At 38.1% G+C, this 14867-nt stretch overlaps 1 protein-coding gene across 2 annotated transcripts in view; it reads left to right on the plus strand.

The window, feature by feature from the left end:
* Nucleotides 1–14867, plus strand: part of TTC27 (tetratricopeptide repeat domain 27) — a 186949-nt gene that overhangs the window by 154454 nt on the left and 17628 nt on the right. For both annotated transcript variants that reach the window (XM_032653535.1, XM_032653536.1), the window contains exons 15-16: nt 1108–1160; nt 6130–6295. In XM_032653535.1, the coding sequence (XP_032509426.1) occupies nt 1108–1160; nt 6130–6295 (219 nt within the window). The remainder of the gene's footprint in view (nt 1–1107; nt 1161–6129; nt 6296–14867) is intronic.

Consider the following 14867-nt stretch of genomic DNA (forward strand, 5'->3'; position numbering starts at 1 on the left):
ATCATAGTCCTGTGTAACCCTTTGTCCAACTTCTCAAAAACAGTTGTTTCCTAAATTTCGTCCGGTTTGTAACTTTTTATGGTGATAAGGCTAGTCTGGTACTAACAGTGCTCTGTCTGTAAGGAGAGGTCCATTGCCAATTAATTTTTATATCATAGGTATGGAACTTGAGAACTATATACTATATGTTTTATAAAATGTGGAACAAAGAGGAACAAGCATAATTTATATCATTCTTGTTAGAATCAACATTTATATAGAGGCTTTAATTTATTTTTGTCATTGCATAGAGGAATAGGTAGAGAAATATGTTTGATTGATGAAATACTTAGGCTTAACACTGGAGAACACATACTCCTTTACTCTTCCATCTGATGAAGGATGATGGTAAAGTAGCAAAGCCTTTTATGATAGGAAAAACAATATTTTGCATTACTTTAGATTTGTAGTTTATATATTGTGTAAATTATGTTGTAAATTGTCCAACTATTTTGTAAATATAAATTTGGAAATAAAATCTTAACAAACTTCCAAATTAGTGCTATAATAGTTATATCATTTTGTTGACTTAAAAAATTATTTATTTATTTATTTATGACTGCGTTGGGTCTTCGTTGCTGCACGTGGGCTTTCTCTAATTGTGGCGAGCGGGGGCTACTCTTCATTGCGGTGCACACACTTCTCATTGTGGTGGCTTCTCTTATTGCGGAGCACGGGCTCTAGACGCTTGGGCTTCAGTAGCTGTGGAATGTGGGCTCAGTAGTTGTGGCTCGCGGGCTCTAGAGCACAAGCTCAGTTTGTGGCATATGGGCTTAGTTGCTCTGCAGCATGTGGGATCTTTCCAGACCAGGGCTTGAACCCATGTGCCCTGCATTGGTAGGCAGATTCCTAAGCACTGTGCTACCAGGTAAGCCCTTGTTGACTATTTTTGTTCTAAATTATAAGTGTTAAGTTTAATTTATTTAATTTTCCTATACATTTTTAAACATACCTTATTGAAAATTAACATTGTAAAGAGTACATCTTGAGCTAGGAAAATGTTATATTTTTGGTTGCAGCAATTATACCTAAATGAGAATAGTCTATAACTGTTGTCTATCATTTCAGAATGCTGAAGCTTGGAACAATTTATCAACTTCTTATATCCGATTAAAACAAAAGTAAGTGCATCAGAAAAAGATGAAGAACTTTGCTTCCAAAATAAATGAATGAGATTTCCTTCAACTGAACACTGAAACATTGTGCCTTACTCTTTGTCTTTTTCCCCTTGCCTACCCATATCTTTGAGTTAGAATGACTTAATATCGCCATTTGCATTCCAGGTGTAGTTTATTTCTTGAAAACATTTAGTATGTAAACATATATTTTTTTTTTTTTAAGAAATATTTTTTGACCTCTTTATTTGATACTGAAGTTTTGTATCCTAAATTTCATTGCATGGTAAAAGCAAGCATGCCTTTAGTCAGTCAGCTCAACTGATAGATTCTTAATGATTGCTTGCTGTGTACTGGACATTATTGAGACATATAAGTATGAACCAATGTCTTCAGGGAGTGTGGGTTTAAAAAATAAAATATTATGCCATATTATTTTAAAAATTGATTAATAATATAAGTAGTATGTGGTAAATCTCATGTGAGAAGTACAAAGAGGGCTATAATAATGGTAGGTGATATTTGTAGAACAGTTATATTCTCTGCCACTCATGTAGTCCTGTGAGGATCTCAGAGGAGAGAAGGTGTGTGATGCTGGTTCAGAAATGCTTCTGAGAGAATGTTGGATTCAAGCTAAAATTTGAAGAATTGGTAGAGGGGAGACAGGGAAGCCTTTCAGGATTTGGAAATAAATGGTCATTAATTTGTGTACCTAGCGTTCTGAATCCGTGTGACCAAATGCGGAGTGGCGGGCATGAACGCCACACTTTAGGATATAGGAAGTAAAATAGTCCAGCTCGAGACCAGTGAGATCTGTAGTGGGAGATGAGGTTGGAAAGGTCACTTGGGGTCAAATGGCAGCGTGTTCTGATTATCTGACTGACTAGTTGAGACTATCCTGTTGGCAGTAGGAAGCCAGAGATTTCAGTGGGGTAATTTCATGAAGAAAGAAGTTTTTTAGGAAGATTTATCTGGTGACAGTGTGTGAGACAGAATAGAGAGGGAACTGGGGACAGGGAAACCAGTTAGGAGACAGCTGTGGTAACAGTCCAGGCAGGCGATAACTAGACTGGAAAAAGAAGGGGCAGATGCCAGTTTATAAAGAGAACAACCAACTGGGCTTACTGACTGGCTATAGAAAGCGAAGGAAAGGGAAGGGGCAAGGATGGCTGTTGCCCCAGTTTTAAATAAATGAATTAAAGGGTAGATATATTTCCATTTTTATTTCGCCTTATTTTCAAATTTAATTTCTCTTTGTGGATTCACGAGTATTTCTGAAGATATCATTAAATCCACATTACGTGGAGATCATGAAATGCTTCCGCTGCTCTTGGATGACAATCTACATAAATAAAGTAACTGTTTGTTCTACTGCTCTCTTTGGAAAATAATATTATGTTCTTGATTGCAACTGATTGCGTTAAAACTCACTAGAGACCCTTTTGGTTTAGTTAAAGCAGGGGCAGGGGAAATCCCTGTCATAGTTGTAGAATGATCTCAGTGGGTTTTTCTAGTAATACTGATAATTTTGTATGTAGTGAGGCTCTTGATACTCTATGTTGTCCTCCAGCCCATTAATCCTAAGAATTCTGATTGCTTTCTCTCTTAGTGGCTCTTGCACGTTGCTCCTCAGCTTCTTTTTGACACTTTTTTGTCTTCCTGCAGCTCCATGAATAGGTTTTTGTGTCAAAGTGGGGTTGTAAGGTCAGAGGTAAATCACTCCTTTATTCTTGCCTCTTTACTCTTTGCTTACTTTGCTGCTGCTGCTCCAGAGAGAGCTCAGTTTTGACTCAGGAGATTGTTACTTCAGGGGCAAATTATTAATGCTCCTCTCAAAAGAATCCTACCTCTGCCTTAAAGTGACCCTTTAAACTATCTCATCTCTCCCTCTGCTGTCACCAGGTTCTTCACTAAAGTGCTCTTTCCCCCGTTTCATCTGATTCCCCTAGGCATCATGTCCCTACCAGTCCCGTGGGAAATTTTTCCATCTTCCTATATAACTGTCATAGTGCAGTATCACTACCATTGTGGGTTTGATAAATGAATCCGGAATTGAAACTCCTTAGAAGGAAGTCATACTTCCAAAAAAAAGGATTTCATTGCAAAAATTTTGAGGCCAAAAAATTGTGATTAGAGGATAGGAGGACATACAAAAAGGATAATCCTCCTGGTGTGGACTGCTGCTTGTTGAGTGCTTTTCCAGTAGGACAACTTCACGCCCACCCGCTATGTAGATGGGAGACCTGCAGAATCTCAATCCACTGCCTTTGAAGGCAGTTGCTATCACATATGAGGTGGGCATAGGGAGTAGAGTAGAGAAAGAAAAAAAAAATCACATAGAAACAATTTATGGCTGAATTTGAAGAAGTATTAGAGCAAGAGCACTTACATTTTTAACTGTAAAGGAGGGTGGGTCAAGGGATAAATGAATCAGTGCCATGACAACTTTCAGTAAATTGTTTAATAGAGGGTATAAGAAACTAAACTGTAGTGAATTGTGGTTATGAAAAGACTAAAAGGACTTAATTGTAAAGAAATTTTGATTAGTACAATAGGTATATTAGAGAATGAGTAAATGACTTGTGTGTTCAGTGACTAGCAGGGAAGGTTAGTAAAAAGAATTTACACTTCTTTTTAAGTGCTTTAGGGGGTGACTCTCAGAGCAAGGGCCTGAGTCAGCCAGAAGACCCCCCACCATCCTCTCTAAAATTTGCCTTGTGAAGTCAGCAAAGAGAAGGGGTCTTGATGAAACCCTGTGAGGCTCAGCAGGGAAAGGGAGGTGGACCTTGTAGTCTTAAGTTAGCAAATTCAAAATGGCTCTTGGAGAGGGAGATTTGATAGCATACCTTTGAAAGAGGTTACTATAGTTGTCCAGTAAAGCATTTATGATCTATAAGGGAGCTATAGTGTTGTTCAGCCAGTAGAGTAAAGTATTAAGAATCTTTTTGAGAGCTGAGATGTTTAACTTTTAGAATAGGTGACATGAAGTTCTGTTGATTTCCTTGTCAATATCAAGTTTTTAATAGTGTTTTTCTATTTTTTGAAGTAGCTTGGATAAGGCAAGGATTCTGTGATGGTTTGATAAACCTTATCTGTAAAACCACCTAGCCTGGTTTTAATTTTTATTGATTTATTTGGCTTTCTATTTTTTAGCTCATTTTGCATAATTTGTTCATAATGTTCTCTTACGATTTTTTTTTAAATTACTAATTTTATGTATACCATTTTTCTAAATTCTAAATGGAATTTAGTTAGACATTTGTCTGTTTAATTAGTCTTTTTCAAAAAGCCAGCTTTTGGTTTTGTTGATCATTTATATTCTTTATATTTTATTTCGTATTTTCTTCTTTCTTAGAATTTCTTTTCTTCTTTCTTAGAATTATTTGGTGTTCTTTTACAAAATTAAGTTGGATGTTTTAGCTCATTTATTTCCCATCTTTCATAATTATAATCAATACATATAAAAATATAAATTTCTCTCTAAATACTGCTTTACATATATCTCGCAGATGGTGGTATATAATGCTTTCATTAAATTCTAAATATTTTGTACTTTCTAATATGAATCTCTCCACGCCCTCCCCCCCGCCCCACTGTAGGTTCCTTTTTTTTTAGGAGTGCATTTTTAAGTTTGCAGGCATATATTTTTTTAACTGTCTCTTTACTGTTGATTTCTTATTTAGTTGCAGAGAATATGGTCTATATACTTGTAGTTTTACTTTTTTTTTAAACACAACTCATAATTGTTTTTGGTCTCAATAATTATTTAAATTTACTGACATACTTCATTTTCTCTTCTCACCATTGATCATTTCTTGTATCCCTTTTCTTCTCTTTGAAGTCCCTTTTATTTTTGCAAGAGGAGATGCTTTAATAGTTCTTTTAAGTTAGGGTCAGTAGGTGGTAAGCTTCCTTAGTCTTTGTACATGTAAAATTTTTTATTTTGCATTTATTCTTGAGTGGTAAGTTTAGTTGATTATAAAATTTTAGGCTGACAGTTATTTTTACTTTGCACTTTAAAGTATTTTATTGCCTTCTACCATCTTCTGCTGCTAATGAAATATCTGCTGTCCTCTAACTGTCATTCTTTTATAGGTTTTAGGATTATCTTCATGTTCTGCAGTTTCACACAAAGTGTCTAGGTGTTGGTTTACCTTTATTTATTGGCCAACCCAATATAATGCTCAGTACACAAAATATACTTTTGATCATAGAATTTAGATCTTTGTTCAGTTCTGGAAAATGCTCAGCTATTATCTTGTCAAATGTAGTGTCTTGCCATTTTCTGCATTTATTTACTCTGGAATGTCTATCGAATATATGCTTAAATCTTACCTCTCATTCTTTCCTCTCTTTATTACTCTTTTATTTTTTAATCTGAATTCCTCACTGTTATCTTTCAATTCATCAGTACTCTTTTTGACTGTGTGTAATCTAGTTTTTGTCACATGTTGAGGTTTTTTGGTTTGTTTGTTTGTTTTTGTTTTGTTTTTTGCGGTACGCGGGCCTCTCACTGTTGTGGCCTCTCCCATTGTGGCTCACAGGCTCTGGATGCGCAGGCTCAGCGGCCACGGCTCGCGGGCCTAGCCACTCTGCGGCATGTGGAATCTTCCCGGACCGGGGCACGAACCCGCGTCCCCTGCATCAGCAGGCAGACTCTCAACCACCGCATCACCAGGGAAGCCTGGTTTGTTTGTTTTAATGTCTCTTGCAATTTCAAAATTTCTACTTGGTTTTTATATATGTCTCCCTATTCTTGTTTCATTTCTACTTGTTTTTGTTTGTCATTTCCTGTTAGGGAAATTTGAGGTGGTTTCGGGTTGTTTGAACCTCTAATTCTGTTTATTAACTTGAATGATTAAGGACTGACAGAAAGTCCACATTAGTATTTTATACATGTAGCTATAGTTTATTTAGCTATGGTTATTCATTATTGTTTTTTTTGTTTTTGTTTTTTTAACTTGACCTTCAATAGAGTGAAAGCTTTTAGAACTTTACAAGAAGCCCTCAAGTGCAACTATGAACATTGGCAGATCTGGGAAAACTATATTCTCACTAGCACTGACATTGGGGAATTTTCAGAAGCCATTAATGCTTATCATCGGCTCTTGGACTTAAGAGACAAATACAAAGATACTCAGGTAGGATATTCATATTTTGTTATTTCAGTTTGTGTTTGGTATTAATACTTCATTATATAATGTAAATTGTTTCCTTGACTCTACATAGGAAGATTTTGTTAAACACAGTAATATATAAAAGAGGGCTTTTTTGTATAGTTGAATATTCTCAGTTACATATTAATTCTGGCATTCCAATGTCAAATATGTTTGTGTAATCATAGACTGAGACTCAGTTATGAAAATCTGATATGTGGTTTACATATGTATAGTCAGCTTGCAGAAACCTAATAGAGTGACGCTCGTGTTATTTATAACTTTGGTTATCTCAGTGCAATAGCTGGATTAACTCCCATACTCATTTATCCACTCATTGAACAATCATTCACTGCATACTTTCAGATTGTTTGAACAATATAGAAATGAAGACTAACATTTTCTTTGCACTGTTTAATGAGATGGTCTTCATCTGGGATGAAGTCAGGACTGGTTGATTCTTAACAGTACAAAAAATACTGTATCCTTTCAGAAACTATGGGAGACTTGAAGCCCCTATGTTTGACATCCAATAGTATTAAATATAAAAGATCTTGTGGGTTTTATTGTGGATGAAGAGAATGTTTAAAGATAGGGTGTATAGGAGCTTGTAGGTTACAAAGTCCAGGGGCTTGAAAATTTAATACTTTATTTGCAATAATCAACATATATATTATTTAAAGTGGTGAATTTGGAATTATGAAAAAACAAATAACATGTAATATATGATAATACCTCACTACTCTAATGGCTTATTATAGATGTACTCCAGCTGTTCCAAAATTTACCTTGTCTGGTTTCTGGTTTCGTAGCCCCAGCCCTCAACCTGTTTGCATGTTCTTGCAAATCCAGCTATATAATTCACTAAATTGCTTTAAAGCTCAGGTTCTGGGCAGTTCACTTAAAGATCTGTGGCTTCAAGTAGAACCATATGCCTACTTACAGGAGCATTGTTGACCCCTTCAATTACTTTTCTTTTCCTTGTTTTTTTTTTTTTTTTTCCCTTTTTAACTGTTGTACATTAACCATCCATTATAGAAAGAAGGGACTTGAATTTTATAGAGTGAAGATCACTTAAAACGTGCATGGAAGCATAGCAGAGTTTTACATCCTAGAGAGGATAGGAACCCTAGCCAATCTGTTTGCACAGTCCTCTGGTCATCTAGTACTTGTCCTGTTCACCATTGTGATGGCTCTTTCTCTTCCGCACTTAGCGCCTTGGCAAAGGGCACTGATGAGGCTCTGAACAGTTCTCGGTGTGTTGCTGAACCACTGAGGATGGTGCAGAGATTGCAAAGTACTTGTCTCTTGTTTATCTCAACTGTAATTTTTTAAAAGACCTTTCTTTACTAAGAAAGCCTTGTGAAGCCTGTTCTAAAATCTCAGGGAGAATGTAAATAATTTGCATTGGTAGTATATTCCATTTTACACTTGAAATAAATTCTTTTTTTTTTCCTTTCACGAAGCTTGTTCTGAATGCATAGAGATGTATTTTGAGAAAAGGAAAAAAAGTTTTAAAAACACCCCAAAACTTCTCCCAGCATAAATTAAGATGCTTTCATTTAATTTTTATCTTAAATAGAGTTTCCAAACATATTTCAGTGATCATATTCACAGTTTTAAACTCCTTCAGGCAAATCTAATCATAAGAATTTTCACCCGTAGCAAAACTGTGTTCTAATTCCCATTGAAAATTTTCTAATCCTCTACCTGTTTTAGCAGAGTATTTAACTTATATCATTTTTAACTTAAGTGAAAATTGAGTCATTTCCTACCTAGAGAAAATTATTAGGATTTAGTTTAAATTCACGGCCAGCTAATATTTTGATTTCTTTTTTCCTGTAATTCTTTTGTTCCTCAAATTCAGAATATGAACCAAACCTCCTTTCGTACAATAGTACTTCATCTGAGCACTAATATTTTGATGAGTTTGAAATTAGTTTTTAAAAAAGTTCAGTATTTTTAGAAACAATCAAGGGTGGCATCTGTATTCTTAAGACTTCTTCCCTCAGCACCCCTGCCACACACAGGAACACCAAGAATCATTCCTGTTAGACAAAATACTGCTTATAAACAGAGCACCTAGAAAAACATAAGGTGCTATAAAGATGTCAGATGGTATGGCTGTTAGCTTAACTTTTATACTTGGATTTGGGGAAATATTACTCAGAACGTAAGAACTAGATAACCAGTGACTTGCTCGGGTCAAATGATCATCTTTAGCACCTTATAATAGAGAACTTTCGGGTATTCAGATGGAGAAATAGCCACAGTGAGATAATTTGTCAGTTTATACTAGGCCCTGTTAATAGCTTTCTCCAGAAGTGTCACAGAATACTGATGGAGGTGTTTGCTCTCTGGCAGGTGTGGGTAGACTCACTCCAGAGTGGTTAAATCATCACTGAAGGAAGGTCTTGATGGCTAGCATGGTCTCAGTCATATTTAGCTTCGTGGCATATTTGTGTCTGCCATCATGTTTTCTCACTGCTAGTCAGCGTGGACTGAGACAGTTGATAGATTGTCTGGAATATTTTTATCGTGGCTAAAATAATTTTACTGAATTTGACTCTGCAAGTTTGGCAACAGGTGTCTTTCAAAAAAACTCTGATATTCTTATGTTTCACACTACCTGACCTCATTCTATTTCAGTTTGCTTTAAAATTCTCTTTTTATCTATTCTTCTTCTACTTCTTTATAGATGTGATTACTGCCATTTTAATATTTTTATTGTGTGTGTGTGTGTAAATTCATATTCATTTTAATACAGACACATGATAAATTAACTATAAATTGTTTTTCTCACTATTTGTAATAGGAGAATGGGTGGATATACTGCCTTTATCATTTACTGCCTTTTCTCTCTATGTCCTAATTTTGACTAATGCATAGATTAGTATAACTCAAGAACACTGTTCTATAGTAGATATTTATATTCATGTCTGGATTGTACACACTTTTATTAATCTATCATAAAACTAATTTTCATGTTTCTGTGTAATTAGTCCCTGTCTGATTTTCCAGTTTTCTACTATTGTTAATAGTGCCATGAATATCCTTGCAGACAAGTCCTTGTGTATATTCATGCTTCTTTCCTTGGGATAATTTCTAATGTTGATGTGTTCATTTTTTTCTCTTTCCTTTTCTTTTTTTCTTTTTCTGCTCTTCCCCCATCCCCCCTCCTCCTCCCCTTCCTCCTCTTCTTCCTTCTTCTTTGATAACTTTCAGTCATTTGGGGAAAAATTTAAGTATTGCATTATTGCACCCCATTTGCTGTTTATAAATGGAAGAGGAAGGAAAGGGGATTAACATATATCCAGTGCTTACTATGTTCTTGGCACTATGTTCTTGGTATTTGAGGTGGGTACTAAATAGTCGTCATTTTACAGTGTATGAATATGAGACCCAGAGAGGTTATATAACTTGACCAGTCATATATCTAGTAGGAACCAGAGATAAGATTCACATTTAGGCATGTCTGTTTTTTGGTGAACCAAGCCTTGAAGTCTATGGGAAGATTTATATTAAAAAGCACATTTCCCCATCATATTAATGTGCATTTGAACTATATCTAACAAAGTTTTTTTTCCTTCAAATTGGGGTATAATTTACATATAATAAAATGCACAGATCTTAAGTGTAAGTTTGATGTGTTTTGACCATTAAGTATTCTTATGTAACTACTTCCCAAAAAAGATATGGAACATTTTCATCACCAGAGAAAGTTCTATTATACCCCTTTCCAGTCAACTGAACCACCACCCTTTCCCCTCACCCAGGCAACTACTATCTGATTTCTGTCACCACAGTTCAGCTTTGCTTTCTCTTGAATGTCATACAATATGTATTCTTTCCTATGGATGTTGTTCTTTGTGTGGATTTCTATTTGGGGAAGGAGGGAGGTGGTGTTGACGGGCAGTGGGGCAGGTTGCCAACCAGATTGAAGTCCTGGAGCAAGTGGTGGCTGGGCTTACCTGAGAGAGAAGAGCAGAGGGAATGGATATATTGTATACAAATTCTGTCCCTGTGAAGTAGATACTCTCTCCATTTTACTGCTGAAGTATCTGAGGCTCAGCAAGATGAACTAATAAAGTTGATCTTTCACAGCTAACGAGCAGTCAAGCCAAGACTTGAAGTCTGACCTATTTAACCTGAAACCTGTGCATGCCTTTTCCACACGTGAAGAAATTTTTTCTTTTTTTGGTGAAGGAGTGAAAAAGACAATGTTAAACTGCCTACGTCTCTCTGATAACTGAGGTGTGGGGAAGCCAAGGGTCAGGGTTATCAGACCAGGAAACAGAGTAGGTTCTTTAGAGAGCTCCAAGTGGAGGGGGGACTTGGCCAAGCCAGGGAGGCGGGAAATGGCCTCATTCCTGGCCTCCAGCCCTCCTGGAAGTGTTTGTAACTGGACCTGAGGCAATCCTATTCCTTCCTGCTTTGAAGACCTCCAGGATTCAAAGGGCCAACGCCTTGTGCTTTCAGCCAAGATTTTGGGGAGACTTGGCCAAGGACCTCAAGGTTAGTGTTGGGGAAGAGGATAGTTATACTTTTCTCTTTGTGGAGATTAGAATCACTGCACCTCCGTGTGAGAAAAAGTCAGCTTTCTTCAGGGGCTAGTGGTGGTCCCCCACAGTCACACTCTGCTTGATGCAGTCCATGGACCATGATGGAAGTGAGAAATAGGCTGAGGAAAGAGAATGAAACAAAAGTGCTCTATCACTGAAGTGATTAGAGATGTGGGTTAGAGATTTAGACGTCATTACATGAAGTTGGTGGTGTGGCATTGGTTTAGTTAGGAAGTGAGGGACTGCAGGGCTGTTTATACTGATTAAAATGAAATCCCTCTAAACATCCAGGCTCAAAAAATATACTTAGATTATTTTATGATACACCAAATGAATTCCAAACGGGCTAAATATATGCTAAATATATTTTCATCTCCTAGAAAAATTAGCAGTACAAGTGGGTATTTATCATATTTCCTGAACTTTGAAGCAAGAAAAAAAAAAAGTGGAGGAATTTTTATGACTTCATGGAAAAAATATGTGATGAAATATTTGTAACAAATAGAAAAGATAAAAAGCTAATAATATCCTTATTATATTAAGAGTTAACATCTGCTACAGGAATGAAATGGGACAGGAGAGAGGATTCAGAAACAGACTCAAGTATGAGAATTTAGTTCATGTTAAGGATGGCATTTTAAATCTGTGGGATAAAATAAAATATTCAATATGTATTGAAACAGTTGGCCAAGCATTTGGGACCCAAAATGAAGGCTCTGCTTCACTCCTTAAACCAAAATAAATTCAAATGGATAAGATATTTATTTATTTATTTATTATTATTTTTTTTTTGGCCGTGCCACCTGGCGTGCGGAATCTTTAGTTCCCCGACCAGGGATTGAACCTGTGCCCCCTGCAGTGGAAGCACAGAGTCTTAACCACTGGACTGCCAGGGAGGTCCCTGGATAAATATTTAAATTGAAATGGCCTGAGAAGCAGGATCATGTTGTAGGTAAGAGCATAGATTCTGGGGTTAGACAGTCTTTGCTTACTACCTCTGCCAGTCACTAGCTATATGACCTGAGCAAATTACTGACCACTTTTGTTCTTCAGTTTCGTAAAACAGGGATGATATTAGTACCTCACAAGATTGTTGTGAAGAGTAAGTAAGTTAATATATGTAAAGGGCAGAGAATAGTGCCTGGCACATATGAGTGCTGTGAGTATAGCTGCCGTCAGCATCGTGATCGTATCGTTGCTATTATTGAAAAAGTAAAACCATAAAAGCACTTAAAAGAAAGTATGGTAAATATTTTTATAAGCTTGGGGGTGGAGAAAACATTTTAAATCATGACACAAAAGCCACACTCTGCTAAAGAAAAGATGGAGAGATTTGAATTGAAAACTTCTACACATGAGGAAAGGATGACTTCTGACCAGAGGGCTGGACGCCACTGTCCTGAGGAGGGACAGGCTGAGACATGACAGCCTCATTTAGTGCTTCTGAACTGAAACTGGAAGAGGGTTAGTAGAAGCCAGTTAAGTGTCCTGGGAAGCGTTCGTTGTACTCTTCTCCATGTTGCCTTAGTCTTTCTACATAAGACTGCTGGATTCGTTACCTGGGGCTATACTACCAAATTACTACATGCTTGGTGTCTTCAAACAACAGAAATTGATTCTCTTCAGTAATGAAGGCTAGAAGTCTGAAATCAAGGTGTTGGTGGGGCCATGCTCCCTCTAAAGGCTCAGTGAAGAATCTTTCCTTGCCTCTTCCAGCTTCTGGTTCCTGGCATTCCTTGGCTTCTGGCTGCATAATTCTAACCTGTGCCTCCCTCTTCACCTACTTCACCTCCTTCCCTCATGTCTCTGTTTCTCGGCTCCTTTTCTTAGAAGAACGTTAGTCATTGGATTTAGGGCCCACACTAATATGACTTCAGCCTAACTAATTATTTCTACGAAGACCCTATTGCCAAACGAGATCACATTCTGAGGTTCTGTTTCAACATGAATTTGTGGGGGGGACACAACTTTCACGCTCCTTTTCAGGGAGAAAGCGGTGGCTTTGAGAATAGTGAGGTTGGTAAAGGTAAGGGAGTGTGTCCAACACACACCTCATTGGTAGCTTTGGTAGAAGGAGAGGCGACATGCACAGAGGTGCCCCCAAGAGAAGGCCAGAGAGACCTCAACTGATCACATGAAGGTCTTGCCTAAAACAATACCAGAGATTTGAACATCTGGAAGGGACAGAAGGGATAATAAGAATAGGGAAGGAGTTGATAGAAAACTAATAAAGCTTTTCAAAGAGATACACTTACTTAGTCATATGCAGTATTGAGAGAGAAGACCGGAATCCCATGCCATGGTGGACAAATTAGAATTTCTAAGAAGGATCTATTTTTAGGCTTCAGAAGATTGTGAGATGACCTGAAATATCATGAAACAAATTTGTGTATGTGGCTGTGTACCTGTTCTGGGTAGAGGGTTCAAAACTCTCAAATACATCCCCAAGGGTGTCCAGACCCCCAAGAAAAAAACCACAGACGAAATAAAGAATATCTTTGGAGTAGGGTATTAGGACTAGTTTTCCAATAAAAAGGCAAGTGGACCTTCCCTTATAATCACCATGGGTAAAAGTTTACCTGTATGGCTGTGTTATATTACAAATGCATTTATCGTTGCTCTTGTCTTTTGAAAGTTCTCAAGCTTTACAAACTGCGCAAATAATTTACGTGCACTCCCCCCGCCCCCAGCCCAGTCCCCAGCCCATTCCTCTGCTGCTCTTCAGGGCTGACTCTTTGGGAGAAGCATCTTGCTGCACAGTCTCCACTTCCCCTCTTCCTGTCCTCTTTGGAACCCACGCCCTCTAGGCTCATCTCCGCCAGCCTACTGAGCGTGCTGTTGTCAGGGTCTATACTGCCACATCCAGGGGACAGCTGTCAGCCCTCAGGTTTCCCAGCCTATCTGTTACACTTAACGCAGTTGATCTCTCTTCCTTCTTCAAATGCTTTCTTCGGCTGGCTTCCAGAATTTCACAACTCTTATGCTACCAGATGCAGCTTCCTCATCTCCTCTGCAGAATCATTCTCGCCTTTCCTTCCCTGTGAGAGCAATTCCAGGCTCAGTCCTCATGCTATTTTTCTTCCCCGCTTATACTGCTACCCTGGGGATCTCACCATTTCCTTGGTTTTTCCCACTCATCTTCCTGAGGATATGTATTATGAAATCAAGTTTTCCTCCACATGTCCCTTTAATTCTTTTTCACATAGGCTGTTCAATTTGTTTCTTTCATTATGCTTGCACTTTTCAGATGTCTTAATTTTGTCCCTATTGGCTCAACTCCCCCGGGGGTATTGGCTGCTTGACTGGTAATGCGTACTTGGTGAGAGGGTCTAAAGCAAGCCCAGGACCAACTATGCCCCTCCTGGTGAGTTTGGGTCACAAGGGGAGCTCACCTTTTGGAAACACCTTGCCACTGCCTCCTCCCACCACCACCACCACCACCACCACCGCCACCGCCAAGTGGCCTGGCTCCTCAGGAAACCTTTCTTATCTCTGCCAGGCACTGCTTTCTTCCAGTCCCATCTTCCTGAGTAGTCATCCAACCTCAGCAGGTGGGGGGCTGGCCAGGCCCTCTGCCCCCAGGCGGTACCTGCCTGGTCCCTGGCTTGCACTGGGCTGGCACTGCTGTGTTTCAGTCTCTCCACGTTGATGGCAAGTGGTGTATAGAGTAGTGTGTGGAAGAAATAAAAAGCACAACTAAACAGCTTTTCTCAGCCCATCTGTGAACCTTGGTCCCTTGTACGTTCCATCCTGGGCTGCTCTTCTCCACCAAACCAGGACCCAGCCAGTCTGTCTCTCCAGGGTTTCCCATGTGTTTGCTGTTACTTTCTCAGATTCATCAACTTTCTCTTTTTTTTAAGCAGTGTACAGAATTGGGGTTCAGAAAAAGAGGCTAGCAACGTGTTAGTACATCAGCTTGTAGGCTATGTAATCTCCATATGAAGATGAACAATAAAACCATTTTCACATTGGAAAATAATGAGTTCCGTACAAAT

The sequence above is a fragment of the Phocoena sinus genome, chromosome 13 (assembly GCF_008692025.1).
Source record: "Phocoena sinus isolate mPhoSin1 chromosome 13, mPhoSin1.pri, whole genome shotgun sequence".
NCBI lineage: Eukaryota > Metazoa > Chordata > Mammalia > Artiodactyla > Phocoenidae > Phocoena > Phocoena sinus.